Source organism: Balaenoptera physalus (genome assembly GCF_965194825.1).
Source record: "Balaenoptera physalus genome assembly, chromosome: 17".
NCBI lineage: Eukaryota > Metazoa > Chordata > Mammalia > Artiodactyla > Balaenopteridae > Balaenoptera > Balaenoptera physalus.
The window spans coordinates 54,166,496-54,191,866 of record NC_138895.1 but is presented as its reverse complement, the minus strand read 5'-3'; the positions used below and the strand labels follow the sequence as shown (position 1 = coordinate 54,191,866).

Sequence of the window (25,371 nt, the reverse complement as noted above, 5' to 3'; positions counted from 1 at the left end):
TATCCTTTAACTTGAATTTCTCAATTAAACTTGTGCAAACAAATTAGGTATTTGCAAGTTCTAAAACAAGCCATTATCTAAATATCCTTAATTCCCATTCTTGTACAACTGAAGAAATAATAATAATAATAAATTTGTATATCTTAGGCAGTTCTTTATAACTCAAAGACATCTCTTTCCAAATAATAATCGTAAGTCCTTTCCCTTCAACCTACCTCTTTTTTTGGGTTAGGTTTATGTGTGCCTTAATTCTATATCAGAGTGGAAACTGGAATAAAGGAATAAGATAAAGAGAACTTTTTTTTACTGTGTTTATGTGGCATCCTGTTCTACAAAGAGTAAGGCTTTCATCTTTTAATCCGATATCCACTTAACTACAGTACAGAGGATTTATTTTGACCCCCTCTTGTTTCAGAAGGGGCTCAAAAGTCTGTAGCAATTTTTGACACTTTGTTATAATGTTTTTCTGAACCCCCCCCACATACACACACACACACACACACACACACACTCTCTCTCTCTCTCTCTCTCTCTCCTCCCCGCCTCATTTTCATATGGACACAAAGCGTTGGGATAAAATGATGGTTCATTATAGTGGTACAGAGCTCTTATCTTCATCCGGCAAGAGTCATTTCCTTCCAAAGATTGAAATGCAAATGTGAAAATTAATGATAACTGCATTATCTGATAGCAGAGATAATACCAATTCACTGTCAGAGTAATACACAGTCATTCTACGATTTCCTCTGCTTCTCACAATATTCTTCTTACTGTCAGACTATATCTATGGTTAACTATGTTTCATAGGTTTCTGTTAATTTACTTCAAATGGCATTTCCCAGATCTTATATCTACCACATTTTCCAGTCAAAAAGGAAACGAAATCAGAACTGTAATCTCCAAGCCCTTCTTTGGACTAGTAAAGGGAAAAAAACCCTGTATCATTAGTGTGTGCTTCTCTCTCACAGTGGTCTCCCAGCTGCCATTCCACTTTATATAAGACACGCCCCATCTTCTCAGTTTAATTTCAGGCACAGAGCAGAACTAGCCTGATCATCTGCGTGGATCCACAACGCTGAACAGCACCTGAATGAGGTGACTTCTTTATAGATTTCTTGAAACATTTTTAGTCCAGATGCAACAAGTACACACATCTGATTTTAGGCTAGACATTTATTCTTGAAAATTTATTTACATTAAAATTTCTTTTACTGAATTACGTTTTAAATCCAGTTGAATAGAACATAGTTAATGTAGCCCTGTGATGATTTCTACATAGCGAAATCATTTTGCAAAGTTGATTCACTATACAAATGTGGGCTTATCATCTGTAAGGCATTATAATGGCTTCTAAGGCACAATTGCCAAAATGATACTAAAAGTAATATTAAGAGCCATTTATTGAGCACTTATGAAGTTTTGATCTCCATGTTTTACATAAAAAAATCTCATTAATGAGGTAGTTATTATAATTAGTCCCATTTTATAAATAAGGAAACTGAGCCCTTGGAGAGTTAGTAACTTACCCAAAGTCACACAATTGATAAGTGGCAGGGCCAATATATAAACAGAAGTATTTTTGGTGTTCTCTACCCATTACCTCAAAATAATTTACCTCTGATGGTAAATCAGATTTCCATTTATCAACCTAGGAGGAAGGTGTGCTGTTCCATAATGTATAACACAAAAATTATTCCTAATTTTATTCTATTAATTCCTCAAATCATCGATACAAGGTCTGATTTTCTACTTCATTTTTACTGAAATGGCCCAAATGCTTTACATATAAATACCAAAATCTATTTAAATAAAAGTACATGATTATCTGGAAAAGTTCATGTCAAAGAATCTAAACGACTGCTTGCTCAAAATTTTATATCTGTGTATATTTGTGTTAATACACATTATTGGGGGCTATATATACTTATCTGCACAATTTGAGTAACATGATATGTTCTTTAGTAGAGCTCCTAGAAATGTCAATTATAGCTGCTATAAGCCTGTTGCTAGATTCATTCAATATTAGACCAGGGAAAACAAATTATTCATTATTCCCATATGCAAAAAGAAGTAACATGTTTTTAATAACATAAGCCAGAGAGTTGGCATTCCTAGAGTTGAAGTTTGTAAGATGTGACTTTTAAGGTACTCATTTCGTAGTGGTGGATGATGAATTTATAATGACTTAACAGTATTCTCCTCTTCCCTAAGTCTCCTTCTAAATAAATACACAAGTCAGCACTCCAGAATTTGGCCATGAATTGAGGTTCTAAAGATTTTCTCAAAGGAGGGAGACAGAGATGTAAGCACTGTTTTCAAAATAAGGACACATTCCAATTGTTGGCCAATGTGAGAGGTCCTAGGGTAAAGGGAGGCCATTAACATCTAGCAAATCCCACACTCGCCCAAGCTCTGTGCTAGGTATCATATATATCATCTCTTTCAAGTTTCATCCTCATAACCATGTTTCAAAGTACTTATTATTCTTCCCATTTTGAAGATAAGGAAACTGAGGTCCTGGCTGTTTAATATGCCCAAGGCCACAAGGCCATAAGTGTCAGCATGGCTCTAAAATTTGTGCATTTTCTTCTGTAGTATAGACCATTCTCTACTTTCTAGGTTGACATGTTTAATTATTGCATCCTACCTAACTACACTACATGAATAATTAAAGGTTAAAGGAGAGAAATGGTATCAAGAAGAGACAATGTGGACACCAGTCAGATTGGCCACCATTAAAATGTCTACAAATAACAAATGCTGGAGAGGGTGTGTAGAAAAGAGAACCCTCCTACACTGTTGGTGGGAATGTAAGTTGTTGCAGCCACTGTGGAAAACAGTATGGAGTTTCCACAAAAAACTAAAAATAGAGTTGCCAAATGATCTGGCAATCCCACTCCTGGACAAAACTATAATTCAAAAAGATACCCTATGTTCACAGCAGCACTATTTATAATAGCCAAGACATGGAAACAACCTAAATGTCCATCAACAGATGAATGGATAAAGAAGATGTGGTACATATACACAATGGAATACTACTCAGCCCCCAAAAAGAACGAAAAAATGCCATTTGCAGCAACATGGATGGAACTGGAGATTATCATACTAAGTGAAGTAAGTCAGAAAGAGAAAGACAGATACCATATGATATCACTTATATGTGGAATGTAAAATATGACACAAATGAACTTATCTACAAAACAGAAACAGACTCACAGACATAAAGAACAGACTTATGGTTGCCAAGGGGGAGGTGGGGTGGGAAAGGGATGAAATGGGAGGTTGCAGTTAGCAGATGTAAACTATTATATATTGAATGGTTAAACAACAAGGTCCTACTGTATAGCACATGGAGCTATATTCAATATCCTGTGATAAATCAGAATGGACAAGAATATGAAAAAAGAATGTGTGTGTGTGTGTATATATATATATAGATAGATAGGTATAGGTAATAGAATCACTTTGCTGCACAGCAGAAATTAACACAACATTGTAAATCAACTATACTTCAATAAAAAAAGAGAGACTGTGGCCAGCATTGTACTACATCTTTGGACTTCTCCCTAGCACTTTTCACAGTTATTAGTGTACAATGACTATCTCTTAAATAGTTAAATGTATGAGAATATTGGCAAACTGAATTACTGGAGGGTGATAAAAGAAAAAGCATTTACTTAAAAAGAAGACAGAAATGATATAAGTGAGGTATAGGCAAATACAGAGGAAAAGGAAGAACAGTGGATAACAAGTATCATATGAATTAGATTCCAAGCAAAGTAATGTCAAGGTAATTTTCTTAAGAGCAAGAAAGAAGAATCAAACTTGAAAATAGATATGCGAAATACTGAAATAACGAGGTAATGACTTTTACATTGGCCTGAACTTTACTAGCTTACTGTGAGTCTAGCACTCCACTCAAATGGTGAAAGACTCATAAGAAATTGGAGATTATTCAAATAAGAGTCACAAATATCTAAACATTAAAGAATTTCATCATTAGAAATGTTTACAAATGTAAGACAATTTTCCTAAAGATTGTTTAGGTTCCACCTAATCATAAGAGTTAACAAAGGTACAAGCAATGATTAAATGTGACTTTTAAATGTATAACAAATAAGGGAAAAAAAATGCTCTGGGGAATCTGCATTTGATAAAAATAGAACACTTCACAGAGGAGTTGATTCATTATCGAACTGAGCTATCAAGAAAATTTGTGGAGTCGTCTCCAATCAAACTTTAAAAATAAGATAAATCCTGATCTATCTTAAATGATGTTAGCTCTATGCCTCAAATTCTTTAGAGAATTTCCTTGTCCTTTGATTCTGTTCTATTTTTAGAGACAACTCTCTATCTTAGGGTGACTATCAGGACTGGGTGGGAGGACCTTAAAGTTAGGAGACCTTGAAATCACACCTGGCTCATTGCCTCATGTCTTAACCAATAATTTGTGGCTAAATTCAAAACTAGATGCTTGGTATTATAAAAGTTTACCCTTGTTGTATCAGATGTACTACTGTGCTTTAAAAAATGCAGAAAAGAATTTTTAAAGGTTCTGCTTCAAGTCGCAACAATTTCAAAGCCATAATAATGGTCATTAGCATTTTATGTTCAAGATTTGATTTAATTCTCACAAAAGCCCTAAGAGGCGTTAATATCACTTTCCACATTTTACAAATGAGAATAACAGCACAGAGAGATTAAGCAACTTGCAAAAATTCATCCAGCAAGTAAGCAGCAAATCCAGAATTCGAACCTAAAACTTTAGAATCCAGAGTTCATTTTCTAAGATGTTTGGAAACTGTCACTAAAACCTGGGAAATTTCCTCTTCTTAATACAGTTGTAAAATACCAATACTTTTTTGAATAACAAAAAATTGGGTAAAAATATTGATGTAAATCACTATTCATGCAATAGCAAAAGTCCAAAAACATCCTGTATATTTTCTCCTGATTGAAGGAAAGCAATGAATATTCTACTTTAAAAGATAAATATCCAACAGGTAATCTTTTGTTATGAATCAACTTCATTTATCAGGGGATGTCAAAATAATAAATCCTCCTTTATTTTGCAAAACACCTGTAGGGAAAAAATGTGTTATCGATTTACAATATACAAAGGATGAATTTCCTCCAGGCATACCTGCTTATAGGCATACATTTTTTCCTTTAAAGTTTTTATACATTCATATGTGCCACAGAAAGAGTATATACGTTTTCACTGATATCAACTAAATAAAATGTTTATTAAATCAGATATGTTAAGTAAATTTAACTCAAAAGTGAAAAAATCTTATCCTGAATGGACAGCATCATGCTTTATCCTTGTTCCCCGCCCCCCTCTCGATCTCTTTTAGCTAACACATAACTTTATTTCTGGAAAAGCTTCCTGAAAGAGGAAGCACTGGGTATGCAGTATGTGTTTAGTAATTCACCACCCCCTGAATTTGCTTACTTACTCACAAGTGGCTGGGAGCACTGTGGGTCCCAGGTTTGAGCAAAGAGGAAAACCAGCCGCCTCCAAGTTTGCCCCTTTGAGAGAATCCAGAATGTACCCCTTGCAGGCAGGCATATCAAAAGGCCATCTAATCTAATTTAAATGTAAAAACTCTTCTAAACGGCCTATACGTACTTAATTCTATGAATAAAGAACCATACAACATAAAGTTCACCCACCTTTTTTAAGTTAAATGTAATCCCCAAGAAAAAATAAAATTTTCCAAAGTTTTTTTTCTTATTTTTTTAATCAAGAGAATTCTTCCCTTCATTAAGACAGAAACATTATGCAATAAGGTGAAAATGCCAGATGTCCACATTTTCTTTCAAACTCTTAAAATGTGGTATTATGGTACTTTAATTATAATATGTTTTGATCCAAAATCTTGTGTAACATTATGCTATAGTATACAGAATACAAACATCTGTGTGTATCATGAATAACATTAGAAATGACATCATAATAATCAGATATACTGTATCTTCATTTTTGTTTGCGTTATATTTTCCAGCTGCTGGTTTCAGAAAATTACCACTGGAGTTCCTCTCTTCTTCACGCACAGCAGAGAGCAATTTGCAAAGTCATGCAAGGGTGAAAATGTGATTGAAATATAGGGATCTTTCTTAATGAAAAATGTTACTGCTTTGGAAATCATGGCTAAAATTATTTCAAAACTCGCTTATATCCTTAAGCCCTATGACATAACATTCTCCATTTATAAATATACCATCAATTGTAAATTAGTTGGCACCAAATATAAAGGTTTTTAGCCACAGAGTTCTTACGAACTGTACATATTTATATAAAACTGTGTTGGTGTTTTGGAGTATTTTAACAGTTTTTGCTTTTCTTGAAATGATTAAATATCAATGAACTTTAAAATCAAATTTAATTTTCATTCATAAAAATAAAAATATTACCAAAACCTTGAATCAAAGTGGGGCATCTGTTAATGTTTTCTAAACTTCTAAACACATACTGGGATTCAATCTATGACTTACAACATGACTATACTAAAAGTATTTCTTTGGAGTATTGTTACTTGTTTGAAGCTTTAAAAGTATGCCCAATTTGAATGTGGATACAGCACAAAGATCTCTGTTCAAAGAAAAAACAAGTAGAATTAACTAAATTCCTACATGAGTATGAAAGAAAACAAAGATGAAAAACTTCAAGCAGTGATAACACTTTGGTTTTTATAGTTTATTTATCAAAGATAAAAATCCTCTTTAAATAATGATATTTATTCAGCCTTCCATGTAACCAACATACACACAAATATTTTTTTTAAATCAAAAGTGAGAGTGTAAGAGTTTTATAATTTAATTAAAATTTAAGAAAAAAAAAGTGAATTCCTCATAGTAGCAACAGATGGTTGAATTTTAAATTTTTTGTCCTACCTGGTCCATCCCAGTCGTCTATCTCAACTCCAGGTTGCCCCGGTTTCTCTGACTGTGTGTCCCCATCTGACTCTGCTGTCTCCTGGACTCCTTCATCGTCACCTAGAAAATACCAACACGCAAAGAGGAAGGGACATGATTAAAGCCCTCTATTTGAAATTCAAATCCTCCTAGAGGGATGTCCATAGCATATGTCTAATTACATATTTGTTACAAATATTGTCATTATATTGACATAGGTCTACAATTAATCGTTTTGATAACTATTGTGGCTTTATAATAAAGAAAATCAACATTTGTCATAAATAAATAAACTGCTATAAACATTAAAAACATCTCCATAAAATTTTTCATTTGGAATTATTAATATTAGAAGAAAATAAAAAGCAGTATGTAATTATTGTAGTGCTTTCAATACAGAAAACCGTAACATGCTTATTTTCAAATTACATTTTTATAAAGGCAAGATGCAGCAGAAAAGAAATACCATAGGAAAAGACATACTTATGTTTGGGTTGAATTTAGGTTATTTTGAAGAAGATTTTCTTTTTCCCCAGCATTAAGCTTGCTAAAACTTGTTTGTATTTATTTTTAAAATGGGTATAAAAAGGTCATAACTGAATTACTGTCATATAAGATGAGCCAGTGACACAAGTCTTCACAATGCAAGAAGCTATAACCTATACTTGTTCTTGAATAAGCATAGCTAGTTTGCACAAAATCATGCCTTCATTTTCACATAAGAAAAGAAAAACAATGTAATATATTTTGAACAAAAGTATACTTATGGCAAAGAAGGAGAAACACCTGAACATGCAATCACATTTTAAAAGTAAAGAGTCTAATCTGTAGCTACCTTCATTTTAAGTGATAATGTAACAAAGTACTGCTGCTTTTTAAAGGAAAGTAATTGACTTTAATACAGTGCACACAAATATATTAATCATTCCTACTTATAAAGGATAACAGAAATCAGAGAACAGAATGACAAGAAAATGTGATGACAGAAATGAAAAGAATGTATACTAAAAACAGGGCAACTAAACCTTTAATCTAATAATGCTAAATTTTTAAAGTTAAATCGCTTGCCCTCTGAAGTATTTAATAGCTATTTTCCACATAGTTGTTAAATCTCTAATATACTTAAATCTTTATATTATTATACAAAAAATACACTGAATTCTTAAAATCTTTCAAAGTAACTTAGAAAATACAAAATTTTCAGGAAACAATTATTAATTATTACTACAATGACATTAGTGTGATGTTGATATGAGTTTTGAAGTTTAAACTTCATAAATTTTATATTCATTTCTATATATAGCTTCACAAAATGAATCACTTTAAAAAGTGGAATAAAAGTAAAGAGAGATGATGTAGAAACCCAGTGACAGCTCTGTTGAACTTAGTTTCCTTAACGGAGGAGCATTGGCTCCTACACATACCCCACAGCACCGAACCCCATGTCTGGAATTGGAGGCTCTTTGAAAATTGAGTTATCTCTTCTTTTCTGGATTATCAAAATGAAGAGCAATGAAATTCCCTCCAGAAAATGTTTATTAAGCATCTACCAGGTTTAAGGGACTATAGTAGGTATAGTAGCATATATACAGAAAAATACCTTTTTGAAAGTAGTATAAAACTCATTAAAGAGAGTTCCCAAATAACAAGAGTGCAAGACAAGGTCCAAGAACCATAAGAAAGGTACGAAGGCTCAGTAATAAGATAAGAGTTTGAATTTTCTGTGCTCCTTTTTTGTAGGTCACATAGAACACAGACGCATGAACCAGTTATCTTAGGAGATCAGGGTTAAGAGATCTCTCACTTTTCAGATACAGATAGGGTTAGTTCTCAGCCTGCACACACGAGTGGGCTCTATGGCCTTGCAGTATATTGAAAGAATATAAGAAACTTGAAAACTTTCTCACCAACTGAGTCAATGTTACTTAATACAATATCAGTGTACAACCTAACCTTCTTGAGTGCTACCAGGGATGTCTGACCCAATTTACAGTAATATATACTGACTTTACCAACACTTTATTTTTCATGGGGACTAGAATCCACACTAGAATCTACCGCATAGATGAGTGACCTTTTGCTTGCATTTCCACAGACTGAATGAAGGTTTAACTCTAGGCACGAATGCAGGGGAGTTTACAAAGGAAAATGCATGGAGAGTTTACAAAGGAAAGACAGTAGCAAAAAGAGTACAGCATGTGACCTATAATTTTTAAACAACATCCATGCTTTCCAAGCACTTTTCTTGTGTCTTGTGAGTCTTGAAACATAGGGATGTGAGCATCAGAGAGGATGCTGGAGACCATCTAACCCAAATTAGACAAAATTTACTGATCAGGAAATTGATGCACAGATACGGTCAGTAACTTATCTACGGTCTTATAGTTAACAACATTTATTTCTACATAAGGCATCTCCCCCAAGCCTTCTCATGCTTCAGCAATAAATGCCTCCCAGTCATCCCAGGGGTTACAGACTGAAGCAGCTTTAGGTGGCTCTCCTTTCCCTAACAAGCAGAACAGTAGGGATATGAGGGAGCATGGACAGGCATCATAAAGACCACCAAAATCAGCAGTTTGTACAAGGTTAGGAATTAAATTTGAGTCTCCTGTCAGTTAGCATTCTTTCCAAAACATCCTTTCTTGCTTCCCCTCTCTACTCCACCAGTTGAAGAGAGAACCACGCACACCTGAAACAGTTGAATATTAGTCGCAGAGCAATGCATAAACAAGCAAGCATGAGACTATGCTGTTAAAAAATCACACATCCAAGGGCCCAGAGAACAGAGAGTAAAATTCTGGCCAGAACTACTTGGAGAAGTTAAGTTTTATACTCAGGTATTAATTGTATCATTCTATGTTCACACAGAGAAGTAAATCTTCCTGACTTTTACTATTACATTTTAATTTGTTGGAAATACACTGTGCCATGCACAATTCAATCAATAATTAACACTTACAAGGCATATTTTTGAAGATACAATGAAATATATGAAAAAGACAAAAATACTTTCTCTTAAGGACCATATAATCTAGTTAAGGAGACAGGCCACATGCATAAGAGAGGTAACCGCTGATGAAAACAATCAGGATAGTCCATGAATAATTCCAAATGAGATCACATAAGATATGGAAATTCAGAGACCAAAAGCATAAAATGACATTGACCATGGAGAACCTTATAATTATTTTTGGAGTTCTACCTTCATATTGAAGACAGGGAGAAGCATTAAAGGTATTACAGTGGGGAACTGATGAGATCATGTGACACAAATACAGTCATGAACATATATTTATTGAGTTTCTATGAACATACCTTGTCAGACCTCTGGTCTTTGAGTTTTCCCTCACTCAATCCATAACAACACTCTGACTCATGTCTCAGATATTCTTCACCCCAATTTTTGTGAGACTAGAATTAAGTCTACTCTAAAATATTTTATTAGGCAAATTACATATTTGGAAGGAAAAGTATTCAGAAATATAGTGAGAAACAAGTATGTTTGGAAGAATACACTGCAAAGTAATCACAACACGTAGAAGTTCAAAGAATTTACTTAGATCTATGAATGTCTGTCTTTATTGAATGGAAGTGATATAAAGCATTCTTTATTAACTGATTAAAATACTACTTTTGAGTCCCTGAGCACTACGAATACAAAACAAAGATGGTTCCTTCTCTCATAAAACTTATAGATTAGGACAGAGACCAACCAATAGACTGCAACACCATGTGATGAATGCTTTCATGGGAGCAGTCCATGATGTGACAGGAGCATACAGGCATGACACTTAATGAAAACTTGGTGTCATGGAAGCTTTCTGGAGGAAGAAGCCAATAAAATACCGGAAATTTTGGAGGCATAATCTTAGATGAATCTGAACTCCGTAGGTTTAATGTTCTCAGGCTCCATGATTGAAAACCATTTTTCAGGTTAAAAATGAGAACCATCTCTCCAAAGAAAAAGATTACAGTAATTAAGTTACTGCACAGGAAGAATGACAACTTGAAGGTGGTGAAACTAAAGACATTTCAATGATGCAAGAACAGGATCCAGACAAAGTTTTAAGATGCCAACAAGAAACAGTTCAAGAAATACTCCTACTATTTGATAGTTAACTGAATGAAGTCCTTTCCTGCATTTAGTATGGGACAAATTTACCCATGATCATTTTCATCCAGTAACTACTAGGAAAAGAAAATGGCAGGATGACGACAAATCTCAGCAGATGTTTGACGCACACAGAAATTTAGTAAATTACTCAAAATGAACTAGTAATTTCATATAATAAAATACCTTCATTAAATGTCACTTAACTGCCAAATCAGAACTGTAGAGCTTAGATTTCAACTTGTGCCAACATCTGGAGCAATACTCAGTATTGATAATCCTGATTCATGGAACAATTTGCTCGAATTTGTTTGATTATGCAGCACATATAATTAGAAAACTACTGAAAATAAATATTGCAGAGTACTCAGTTAAAGAAGCACTGTAAAAATAGTTGATTGTACACAATTAACAGCTCTAAAGAAATTACATTTTACAACTATTTTAAACCATTTATGAAACTGCGTAAATGTGCAATATATACCACATTAATAAAAATAAGTCCTGAGAGAGAAGAATAAAGTCGTTGGCTGATTAAATTGTGTTTTCTTAAAGAAAGAAAGCAAAAAAGGGAACGATGCCCAAAAGCATAAGAATGTCATATGAAATGATATACTTGGGTGTAGAAAACAAAACGGGTCAGAATTGAATTTATATTCATCTCAGTGTCTGCTACGTGCCAAATACTGAAATCATAAAGATGAATAAAGCAGAGAGCATGTCACAAAGCTCAGATTCTATAGTAAACCTAAACATGGCTACCATTTCTTGAGCACCACTCAGCACTAGCTAAGTGCTTCTCGAACATCACATCAACGACTCTGCCATGCATTATTATCCCTGTATTTCAGAAGAGTAAGCCAATAGGCAGATATGTGAGAAGATGCCTAGGCACGTTGCTAGTAAGTGGCAGAGCCAAGAATTAATTCCAAGTCAATCCAACTCCAAAGACCATACTCCAAACCCATTAGAATATTATAATCAAAGCCTACTGGATGTCAAACAATAAAGACAGCAGGATGTGATCAGAGAGCTGCTTTCTCCTCATCATATATAAACCTTGTTTCTTCATTATTTTTTTTAGGTGTACTATTTTACTTGGAACTTGGTAAAATCAAACTACATACAGGTGCTTAATCAATAACCATTGCTCACTGTGCAGTTAGAAAATTAGATTTTGGTTTCATTCTTTTAAACATAACCTATTGCAATATCATTACAGTTACTAATTAATTGCTTTCAGAACTATTTAATAACTAAAATATGTCACGTTTTTCAACTTCCAGACCCTTCATCATCTAAGTTTATTTCAGGAAACTAGCTCTCATTTTTATGGTAATGTTTTCACCTAATTCATTTTTAATCTTTTTACTAATGAAAAATGAAATGATTAAAAAATAACTTAATCGAATATGAAATCTCTAAATTACTTTTAAGAAACAGCATTTTCCCCTTACAATAGAGACTTGCTTCTTTCCTATCAATATATTTATTCTCATGGAAAATTCATAAATAGAACTTTATTTTGATATTAACCCAACTCCAGCCTCTTCTTGATTTGAATGGAAATGACTTCATTGACCATCTTCTTTTTTTTTAACTTCTATCCATTTTTGATTCTTATATGTTTGAAATCAGCACTCTAGAGTAGCTTATGAAAAAATGGCATGAATAATTAATAGCTAAGATAATAATGACAAGTTTATTCAGATATTGCTTCAAAAGCTTTGTTGGTAGGAAGAGGAAAGGAAGAGAGAAAGGATGCTAGGAAGAAAATTACAGAAACACCTATGAATGCATTTGACATGCGTTCATTTACTTGTTAAATTCTTTATTCACATACTTTGAAATAGAAATTTCAGTGTATTTTTAGCAAAGCACAAACACATTTAATGGGATAACCACTATATATATCCAGAGACCAATTCATAAAATGATGAAACGGAATAAATGTCAAGTGGTAACAAAATCTACAATATTTCTAAAATTATGCCTATGGAGTTAATGGTTTTCCATTGCAAGATTAAACTCTTTTGTTGCTCTTTTAAAGATATCATACATATTTTGTGGGCCCTTCCATTTTTCTTAGTCTAGTTTTCAGAATCAATGAAAGCCCCATAGGAGGAAATTGAAGGTGTTATTGAGCACTATAATACACAACACAAATGACTTGGGGAAATGCACTAGAATATAGTCTTTGGAACACATGAAACAGAATCTTTTAATTCCATATTAGGTATTGTTGGCAAGGTGGTAAAAGCAGTGGCTCCACTTGCAAGGCAAAAATAATTTCAAAAACACAAATAAATATCTTTTCACTGAAAGTTAGACATTCCTGTAGAAATTAAAGATTTGCCACATCCTGAGGCAGTCACTTTTTCAGCACAAAACAGCAGCAGTGTTTGAAAGCAGTCATGCAAGCAAACAGCCTTTCTCAATCCTGCTCTTTTAATCCATGTAGTTCCTATCAATATTAACCTCTTATAGAAATTCCTGTACAATATAACTATTGAACTTTCTTGACTAGGAGTGTTACTGTAGCTGTTAGTCATCCCTATAATGTATTTTGCAATCAGCTAAATCATCAAAGTATTTTTTAACAATGAACAGTTCAGAAGTGACAGATCTACTTTCTTGTTCACAACTGCTTATCAGAGAATAGATATCACATATGTTTTCCAGGTGCTTCCTATAGTTAGGATACCTTCACAGAAGCCGCTCATGAAAGATAAGGTCATAAAAGAGATGAAAAATGTGTGAGCTTCATACACTTATGGTTTTATCATCAGACAAGATAGCTTTGGTTAAAGGACTGTAACAGTCAAAAACAGAAAACTGCAGTTTGTATTGAAGGGTGAGGACATTTAAGTTTAAGATTCAGTTTGTGTTTGCTCTGCCTAATAGCCTCACAATATTGTTTGGCTTAAAACAATTGTTTGGTTATAGCTTATCCAAACAAAGGTGCCAGGTTAAATTAACTCTGCATTGCCAAATTACAGACACAGTTTATCTCCAGAGACAAAAAATAAAAAACATGCAATTGTTACCCTTTTTTGCTAATACCTAAAAAAAATCTAAATATTTCGACCATTTGAAAAGAATACGTTCATTATTCTGTGGATTCCCATAATCATGTCTAACTAGTTTCCCTTGACTTACTATAAATGTGTAAGAAAATGGAGGATTTTGCCGTGTTCTGGATAGTTAATAGTCAGTACACAAACATTTCTTTAAATGCATGTGATTTCCTTGTAACTTATATAATAGCCTTTTCCATACCTCAGAGTATGAATTGAACAGATAAAAAAATAGAATCCACATTTGTTTGATTATAAACTTTCAGACCCCAGATCAGGAAACAATCCTGAAATATTTGATGACAGTGGTCCTGGGCTAAGTCTGTCATTTTGAAAAGGAAACTCAAACTCTACAGTCAATGCATAACTACTGTAATTTGTGGCATTTTATTATAGTTAATAAGGGAAAATCATTGAAAATACTAACGTTTATGGTAACTGTATCAGATAAAAGTCACATTGAAAGTATTGACAACTTAGGAAGAACAGTGATTTATAAATTCTTTCTACAGTCCTGAATGGTTATTCCTGATGTCAGTATCAGCCTCTATGTGAAAAGTATTTTCCTCAAAGTTTAAGTTTGTTTGAGATTTGGAACATAAGGGAAATTTCCACATGAGATAAAATAAGGCAAATTCTCAGCAGTGTATCTCTCATTCAAGAATTTTCACTCCTCATTATTTCTCACAATGAGCACTTGAAAGAGTCAAATATGTAAGAAAAATGTTTCTAAAATACGTATTTCAAAGTTTGTATTTAAGTAATTTTTATTTTCTCTTCCCCAGCTCCCCCTCCCCAAACGAAAACAAACAAACAAGAAAAACTCACTGCAACTAAAAAGAAAATTCACTGCAACTACTATATTCCACTCAGAGGAGGAAAATTAAAGCACATCTTGTTCCAAAGAGGAGACAAAGTAATGCCTGATGGTCTGTAAATGATAATACTCTGAACTGTAATTGACCTATTCACAGATCTGTTGTTCTGCCATCAGGAAACCACTAGCTTTCAGTTTTCTGGCCTCAGTCTTCAAGCTTCAAACCCAGCATTCCCTTTAGGAAATCATCACCACCACCATCATCATCATCACCGTCATCATCATCAACAATAACAAAAATTAAAGCCAAACCTTACAATCTCTGAAATTGTCTCCCCAACAAGCCAACCTCGTCTACACAGAAAGATCAAACCAATTTGAGAAAGTTATGATCTTTGAATATTGCTTTTCATATAACCTAATTGTTTATTCTGTCCTGTTTAACAATTCATTCCAGAGACCTTCTCCTTTCTCATAATCCATTTAAGAAGATGAGTCATAAGCAATCACTCATTACCATAGCGCTCCATCACCACAATATGATTTACTCATTATAAATAGACTTTATTCAAGCCACACATCCAAAAAGCCAAGGCCAATGGAGAATGCATATTGTGGGACAGCAGCTAACAAAGACTTTGGTCCATATCTGAATGCCCTTTTTCCAACACTAGTTCAAATACCCTAATGATGATAAATGACTCTCAGAGCTCACAAATAGGGGATAACATTTATTTCTTCTGATAAACCCTGTTTTTTCTACTGCTTGACCATTGGAATTACATATATCTTACTCTTTCATTTTCTCTCTCTACTATGGTTTATGGGAAGCTCCGATTTGCCTGTAATGCTTCAGCTTTCAAAGTATTTATCTTCCTCTCTTCTGCTTCCTCTCATCATTGCCTGTCCTTCACCCTATGACCATTGTCCTTCCTGATCTCTCTGGCTCATACATCTCTCTCCTGGGTCAACTCCTTCCACAGTCCCACCACAATCCACGTGCTCACTAGTCTCTTGCTAACCACTTGCTGTTGCCTCTGTCTGGAACCCTACCACTTCTTTTTACCTAATTAATTCAGCATTAGATACCAACTCAAGTGTCACATTCTTAAGAACGCTTTGACCTTCCTCACTCTTTCAAACCGCCCTGTACCACTTGTGTGATTATTTTATTAATGTCTGCCTCCTCACTATAAGGAAAATTCCAAAAGAGCCAGGACCTTCCCTGCATTTACTCACATGGTAATCACAGCATGTCCCATAATGTCTGATATAGTAGGTGTTCAATAAATATTTATTGGATTGCAAAAACATGCATGTGGCATGCACTGACTGCCACAATGCTTACCCCAATAATCAAGCAAAGATGAATAAAAACAATGCCCTTTGCAAAACTGAAAACCCTCCATAGTAACAGAACTTAGAGGTGGGCACGTGGCCACCTAATAATAAAGACCACATTTCCCAGCCTCCCTTTTCTTGAGGTGAACCACTCCTTAAGACTAAGTTCTGGACAATGGACTGTAAATGGGAGAGTCCTGGGGCAGCTTCCAGGAACCTATTATAGCTGAATCTAATCCTAATGAAGTTTTTCATATCTGTGGGGGGAAAAAAAGAAGTATTGTAGGTTACGTCAGCCCTGTCCAAACTCAGATCCATACCCAGCTTCCACCACCAGGGATAGTCCCAGAATGTTATCAAGAGACCCATTCAAACTCTTCTTACCACAAGGTCTTCCCATAGCACCTCCTCCCTCAGGGCCAGCAAGAGGTCCTTGGTTGCTGATAACACAAGAAAAACAGAGATAGCACCCACGGCATCACCTAGATTTTCAGATGTGTGTGGGAGAATGTTTTCCCCTCTCTGCTTTAATTTTTAACACAGTGCTTTCATGAGTATTTATACTCTCTTTAGGCTCAGGGTAACTTATCCTAGAATGATAACAGATTTGAAATTCAGATATCTACTATAAATGCCAAAACATTTTAGGAATCTTATTCAAGGTTTTCCAAAAATTAGGAAGTTGAAACCAAACAACATTCTTGATCATTGCTGTCTCCTATGAGATCATCCATATTTAATGAAGGTACTAACAGAGGTCGATTCAGGCCTTGTGGGGCCTGAAGTTTATCCAATTTGAGAGGCCTCTTCTTAAAAGAAGAGTGCAAAGTTATAATTACAAAATTAGGTGCAGGGCCTTGGAAGGAGTCTGTGCAAATGAGGAGTTCTGAAGCTACACTACACTACATCAAACTAACTAAACAATTGATAAATTTAAAAGGTGAATGAGTAGATTTAATATTTTTGGCAATGATAAGTGTGAAGATAAGGTACGCATTTTACATAAACTTTCAAAATTCATTCCATTTACTAATTATTTGAATTTTTTAGTGCCACTTTAAAAGTTCCCCAAGATAAACTGCCAGTATTATGGAGAAAACATCATTCTTTTCTAAATTGGGTTTTCCTTAGGATATTAGCTATCTTCCTTGTTCTTTCTTACTATCAGTGTCACTCTACATTATTGTAGAATTGTTTCTTGTTGAGTTACTGTATTGTGGTATTCCCTTTTAGCAGTCAGTCCCTAGGACAGGATGTAGGAGCACAGGACACAGGCTTAAATGAGGCAGACACATGCTGGTGAATAGTTTCCATTCTGGAGTGATGTACATTACCATAAGGAAGCTTGAGAATGAATACACTGCTTCTTTAATCAGCCCAAACTTAACAATTCCTCCACTCCATATATATATATACACACACACATATATATATACACACACATATATATATATACACATATGCATATATATACATATTCCCTTGCCTCACTTGTACATATGTTTTCCTTCCTTTACTAGATGAATGTATCTTTAAGAAATAAGAACATTCTTTATATATTCCCCTTTCTGCCTCTGTACATGCGTGGTCATTTATAGGCACTCATACATACCGATTCTTATACAACTAGAAACAGGTAACATAGGTTTTCAGTGTTAGTTAACTAGTCTGGACCATAATTTGCATTGAAAAAAGGAAAAGATTATCTAAGACCCAAAATACAGTGTCTTGTGCTAATTCTACAGCAAGAACAGAAGCTACATCAAATTCCATTATTAAATAGGTAGGGGGGAACAAAGTGTTTTATACATCTGTTCTATAGATTTCTACCTTGATAAATCTCTATCTTTAAAAATAATCCTTAAAAAGACCTTCCCTTCTCACTGTCAGAAAAATATAATCACAGCCTACTGTCTGTGCAATTCCACTTTCCATCTCTGCTATGTGGGTAAGACTTGGTAAAGATACAGCTACTGTCAAGTTTCAGAACAGTTCCTTGTCTAATCTTTTCTACTTCTCCAGATCTTTGATACAGAACCTGTTAGAATGTATTGCTTACTTTTCCAGTTCCTATGTTTATCTCACGTCCACCCTTACCATCTGCTGCACTGCATTTCCTTCAGAAAAGTGAAAAGTTTTCACAGTGCCCAGAGCTTTCGCTGCAAACAATGCTCTCTTCTCCTCTTCCTTCCTTCCTCTCTCCGCTTTTTATTTGGCCTTATTTTGTGTTAAGGTCAAGCTGTTTTAAAGAGTTCACTTTGCAAACATTTCTACAGGGCTGAAATTCCTATCCAAACAGTTTTGATGGATTTGTAAACATCTTGCCATTTGTTACTGGCTTCTGCCCAAGTACACACATTTTGGGTTGTCCCCAGTCTTTTGAATTACCTGAAAACAACTTCACAAGAAAACAAGCAATGAGAAATTGTGGCTTATTTCATGCCACCAAATAAGGGTAACATAATCTTCCAGTTAGTATAATGAATCTAAAGCACTTTCAATATAGCCCTTTCATTATATCAAAATGCCAACTCTACTTACTGCACACTGGTTTATATTGACAGAGTCTTTAAAGGAGGACCAAAAGGAGAGAAATCTTTTAAGCACACCCCTAACTTATTTACTTTATCCTTTAAAATGTCTTGTTTTTATGTATGCCCTTATCTTGACTGACACGTCATGTGTAATAAGTGTTAAAAATACCTTGAAAAAGTGAGTTTTATACTTCATATAGCCAGGCTTCTTCCAATGTGTCCATCTCCTTCTATAAGGATTACATAACGATGGACATCAGAAAATGAAATTAGCTCTCTATCTTCATAAGTACAGTAACCTAGGTTTGAACTTGGCATTAACCTTTAGTAATTTTGTGACTTTGCCCAAGTTACTGAACCTTTGGAAGTCGCAGGTGAAAACAACATCCACCCTGCAGGACCGTAAGTTGATTAGAGATGATACATGTACAGCAAGATGTCTGACTTTCAGGAGCAGTCACCAAATGGAAGTTGTTATTACCATTATTATAATTGTTATAATTGGTGTGTAGTCTCAGTGCCAATCTCTGGAATCTCATTGAACTACTAAAAGAAGCTGAAACGGCAATCTGCATTCGTTATCAGTATTTGCTTCATTGGTGTAACACATTCAGTTATTTTGACTTGACCTTTTAAGAACAACAAAAAACTGATTGACTACATTACTATAATTAAATTCATCTTACCGCAGTTCTCCACATTTCCCTTTACACATTCTATGTTTAGCACTACCAGAGGTAAAGATTATCCCATCAGGTAATGGAAGGGCAAATGCTTTAATACTGCCTGTTGCTTCTCAAATGATAATCAAAACATTGTGAGAAATTTTACATACTAACAAGAAACTATGAATTTTATATTAGAAGATTAAAAGCTTTGAAAATCTTATTTGATTTAAACCTAAAAAATGCTAGTGCAGAACCAAGAAAATATTTTTAAATCATTTATGATGTTTAAAAATAAAAAGCAGAAAAGGCATGGCTACTTCCAAGAGATCAGTTTCTCTAAAATAACATTTTATCTCAAATTATTATGGGACCAACAGTAGGATTCAAAGTTGTCAACCACATTAATTCCATATTATTAAAATAAATTAGCTTCTCAGGCTTCCCTAATGCTATTCACACTTGTAATTTTCTTTAAATAGAAAAATAAATTAAGAGTTAGTAGATGTAAATGATTGGCAAACTAGTGTAGATCTGCATGAATTGTTTTATATATTCTTTTAATTTGAGCAACATAAAATTGAAAACTGTATTTTTAATTTAGAATAACTATTTATATAATTACTGCTTGACCAAAACTACTTCCTTCAGGAAACATGGGCTCTTCATTCTACCCAAAATACCACTGAGAAAATGTAGCAATAAAAGGGCTTAAAAATATATAGTTTCCCTTTATGGTATTCAGCTAAAATCAATGATTAATTAAATAACTAGATTAAAAGTGAAAAAGTCAATCAATAATTCAGATGTCTCCTAATATACAGATGCTTAGCTTTACATATATAAAATAACAGGAGATTAAATAAATTCATACTTTTCTCCTGAATTTCAACATTGTAGGTAAAACAACAAACTTACACTAAATTTTATAGGTCAAAAAATGTTCTCTCACTTGCAGAAACCATAACCACAAAAAAGACAACTTCTCTAAATGGTAAAATATGGTTTTATATTAATTTTCAATTTTTATTATAAACAATAATAATGCTGATAAAATAAAGATATAACTAAAACAGGCAAATATCTCTTAACATTTTACATAGTCAGGTAGAAGCAGAATGAAATACACTGTATTACAATATGAAATTGTTTCATAAATTATAATTATGTAATTATATATTTTATCAAGTTTTACTATATCTAAAAAATGCCTTTAGCAGATTGCACAATGGAGATTTGTTAATGGTCAGCTCACAGAGAAAACAATGAATTTAGTTCATCATATGCAAAAAAGCAGTATATATTATCATACATGATTCATATAAATGATATCATCATGACTCATTTCAACATTGCATAAAATCACTCATGATAATTTTGTTGAAATTTTTATAATGATATATCTGGGATCAAAGATAAGGTAAACAGATAAAGCTTGATCTGACTCTTACAAATAAAATACTAAGTCATGGACAAAATGTGAACACCCTCTGGTTCAAAAGAAAAAAAAAACCAAAAAACGAGAAAATGCTGACTCTCTGTAAGCATAAATTGCCTTCAAATGCTCCTTCATTTTTTCAATAATTGTGGCTTAAGAAAAAAATCAAACTGCTCCAAACATAACTATGTTTTGGGGATTTTAAGATGGCCAGAAGAGTGACACCACAATGTCATAATGTTTTCTTCCTTTTTCCAATCTTATGAGATAAAAATAAAAGTAGGACACCATTACCGCCTCTATTTCTATGTTCTAAAAAGAATTACTTCCATTTTGCATTGTTGGATGAGTTATGCAAGAAAAATTTAATGATTTTTAAATAAATTTTTAAAAAAGACATACTGGATCCAGGAAAACAGACGGTTTGCCAAGGCACAGTAATGTCATGTGGAGGGAGGGGGAGGTGGCAGAGAAGGGAAGGGAGGTCTGTGCCAAGCAAAGCTGGGGGCTGTTCAATCAGCTCTATCAGGGCTCCATCAGTGTCTCCACTGCAGCCAAATCCAGAGAAAACAAGGAGTCAAAGGTTCAGGTCAATAAGCTTAAACAGCTCCTCCAGCAAGGTAAAAAACAAAGTCATATTGGCTTTTCTTTTTCATTCCTTCTCTTTGAACGCCCTGGTCCAAACACACCCTGGAAATGTCAATGTTAAATGCAAGAATTTAAAAAGCTCAGCTTCTTAATCCCATTTAGAAAAAGGAACAAAGTCGCTGGTACAGGTCTCCTTCCTTATTGAACTCAAAGAGAGTACGGTAGAGCTGCCTTTTGCAGATTCTGATTCCAGTTGCCCAAGCATCAGAGGAAGCAAAAACGTGTCATTAAAGGCATAAATGAGGAGGAAAGAAACCAAAGTGACTGAAAAGCATTTATGAAATATTTGTAAATATACTTTCTGAGCTAAAAAACTAATAAAATGAAAAGAAGAAAATAGGAAACAAAATAGCATGAATGTTTGACACTGGATCAAGTGAAAAATAAGCAGTTACTACTCCCACAACCAAATCTTCATGAAGCTGTGGGTTTTTGTTCTTCTTCTTCTAGTATTAAGAATCTAGATAATATTTTTGTTGCTTTACTTAACATGGAATGGAGACAAATGCCAGTGATCCAGGCTTTAATTTATTACAGTCCAATGAGAAATATGGTTTTTCCTCAGTTATTTCTTAATTTTTAATCAAAGCTACAGAATGACACAAATGATAGAAAGAAAGGAAGGAAGTGGGGGAGAGGAACATTCCAATGAGTCTGGCAACTTATTGGCAGGAATAGTTAAGCACAATGATGAAATGATTCTGATTCTCATGCCTCCTGTTCTATCTTTCTGATTCAAGGATGTGAAAATTTATAGAGAACATATACCCAGCTCTGGTGTTGTGGAAGGGAGCAAAGTGACTCATATCAGCCTCAAACACCCCCAAACTGTTCTTCCGTAAACTACATTAACGAGCTACAGATGAAATCTCATCAAGCCTTTGGGTAAAGGGATGATTCTGATTGGAGTTATCTGTATCTCCTGACAGCTGCCCCAATTCACTTCCCTCCATTTCCTGCTTTAACTTTTACTTTCTGCAGACCTTTCTTCTCTAGGTATATACAAACTGTGTCATGAACATGCCTTTTCTCCCAGTTATACCTCAACTTCTCCTCTGTGGCTCACCCAGGCCTTCCACAGTGGTAAGAATCCAACAGATTCCTAGAGCTAGAAGTTCCACAGGTATGGCCGCACCTCTCTTACTCCCCCCAGCTCTCTGCTGTCCTCTTCTGGCTTCCTGCAACATTAGCCTTATAGGTACAGCCAACTTGACTCTGGAGTACTGGAAGCTCACTCCCTTCCCTCAGGTCTCCACTCAGAGTTCACCTACCCTATCATCACTCCTTATAAACTACTGATAGCATGCAGTGCACACGCACACAATGGCGTTCTATCACCCTGACTGTGTGGTTTTTCTTCATAATGTTCAACATCATCCGTCATATTATACAATGCGAGTTTGATTATTATCTCTCTCTCATCTCAAGAGTAGCGCTGGACTTTTGTCTACTGCTGTATCCCCAGCACCAGGAAGAGGGTCTGACACATAGCAGATGCCTAATATATGAGTTGAGTTGTATTGAATTCAGTCTATTGAACAGAACTGGAAGCTTCTGCCAACCTAATTAAATATCTGTTTATGTTTGCTTTTGGTTTGGTATTAATTACTTCTGGGCCTAGAGCTAAATCCAAGTCTGAGTAACTCAGGCTCTTTTCTAATTTCTTTAAGATGCTTTGCATTTTTCTACTTTAAAGTTGTTTTAAAAGAGAAATATGACTTTTACTTTCTGCATATTACCAGGGTCAAATCTTTTTGAATGTGGTGAGAACGCCCATTGTTACACTATATGTTTCCTCATTTTATGGCTTTCCATTATGCCCCTCTTTTTCAACCCTAATCTTTCCAGATTGAAGAGCTCTAACATTAATTCATCTCTCTAGGTAAAGCACTGCACCCAGTGATTTCTCTGACAATTCTCCATATCTAGATAGTAGGACTAGAAGTAAGGTTTGTTTTTCTTCCAAAATCAACTTTGATGACATCATTTCCCTTTCAGACTTTGTTTAGAGATGATGTCATCAGAGACCAGTTTGTAAGGATCCTTGGTAACTTTTCCAGAAAATCATTATTGATAACTCAAAGTTCACTGACATGTAGTTTCTTTGGAGGTTTCTGTTTGTTTGTTTGTTTGCTTGTTGATAGCATTACATTCTAATAGCCTAGTGATACTGGCCTGACAATTTTCTTCCTGTTCACATATCCTGTGACATCCTCCTGGAATGTATCCCAAGACATGTTAATTTACTTTAGTTATTAACCAACTTGAATATTGCAGTGAGGAAACAGTCTTCCAAATAATTAATAATAGTAAACCCGTTTTAGAGCTGCTCCAATATCAGCCCCACTATAAAACTTACTGTCTTTGAGTTTATCCAAGAATTGCTAATGTATAAGAGTTCCCACCTGCCAGTAGTGACATAACTAAAAGCTCCCCAGGTTGCTTTCCAGACCACCTATATTTCAATTTACATTAGTTTGCTTAGCTCTAAACCAATATTGATGTACTTCCATGTTTACTCTATAAACCAGAATAAAGGCAGACGAAAGTCGCTGAAGCAAATAATCCAGTACCACAGGAAATGTGTAGCACTCATGGACCCAGCCTTGATGTCTTCGTCATCTGCAAATTCAAGGAAATAATTCTTGCTTGTTTCCTTCCTCTCTGAGATACGGTAAGGCAAGATGCCAAATGATCTAAACTCACTGCACCAAAGGGGATGATGCAAATTGAAAGTATTGCTTTACACTTTGCTAAAATTCTTAAAATCTAAAAGTATCAGAGCAACTTTGAAATATCATCTTTTTATAAATATAATTCATTTTATTCATTTCAAAGATGAAAAATAAAAAACATAAAATATGCAACTAACCCAAAGTAAAAAGTGAAACAGGAATCTGCAACAGAATTGTCAGATTCATATTTTAGGCCTGAGACTATAACAAGGTTTTATTAAAGTGATCTTTTCCATTTTTAATTGTGATTATTTATGTTTTAGATTTGTATGATTAAGAATTCTACACATTTAAAGATGACAAAATTCTAACCAATATTTTTTGACATTTCCGTGGAATATTACATTATGAGAGTGATTTGGGTCGCATTTAATCACATTTTATAATATAACTAGCAACTTTACTAAAATTAATAGACACTTTGAGACGTGTAAAAAAAAAGCCTTCCCATTTGACAAGAGAATAGATAATATCCATTTGGAACTGAGAAAAATACCACAATAATAAGAGTCATTCTAAACACTGAAAACATCCTGTATAATGTAGAAGGCTCAATTTCAAAAGGAAGAAGTAACTTTTACCTATGATAAGCTATGTCTCTACAGAGTAGAGATTTTTCTTTTCTTCTTTTCTAAAAAGGAAAGTTACAATAGCATAGATTGCTTTTATACAAAATACAGTTGCTAAAGTATAAATGAAGATATATTGTAACTATATGTGTATCTCAGTACTCTTCTCTGACAATGTGTCAAAATACCTTGTTTGGAAAACAAGATACTCTAACCATGTTTTTGCGATCTGAGTTTTTAAATTCCTATCCTTTGTTTGATAAGAAAAAAGCATTTGATGTTCAAAAATGTTACCCCTGGAACCCAGTAAAACAACTGTGTCATTGCTAGATTTTGATCATGGCTAGATCTTTAGACAAAGAAACCTCCCAAGTAATCCAATTCATTTTCTTACATATACTTACAATTTTTAAGTTGTCATAAATGATTTAGAATATGTGCAAAAAGTATGTTTCATCAGTAATCCCAACTTAAAAATATTTTACTTCAGAAGAACAATTTTTACGTGCTTTTTC

At 34.2% G+C, this 25,371-nt stretch overlaps 1 protein-coding gene across 3 annotated transcripts in view; it reads right to left on the bottom strand.

Moving 5' to 3' along the window:
* The window catches only part of ZFPM2 (zinc finger protein, FOG family member 2), a 467,674-nt gene that overhangs the window by 336,313 nt on the left and 105,990 nt on the right, over nt 1-25,371 (bottom strand). For 2 of the 3 annotated variants that reach the window (XM_082434268.1, XM_082434269.1), the window contains exon 3: nt 6,901-7,002. In XM_082434268.1, coding sequence (XP_082290394.1) covers nt 6,901-7,002 — 102 coding nt within the window. Of the gene's footprint in view, nt 1-6,900; nt 7,003-25,371 lie in introns of those variants that run through there. The other variant, XM_082434270.1, reaches the window with a different exon arrangement.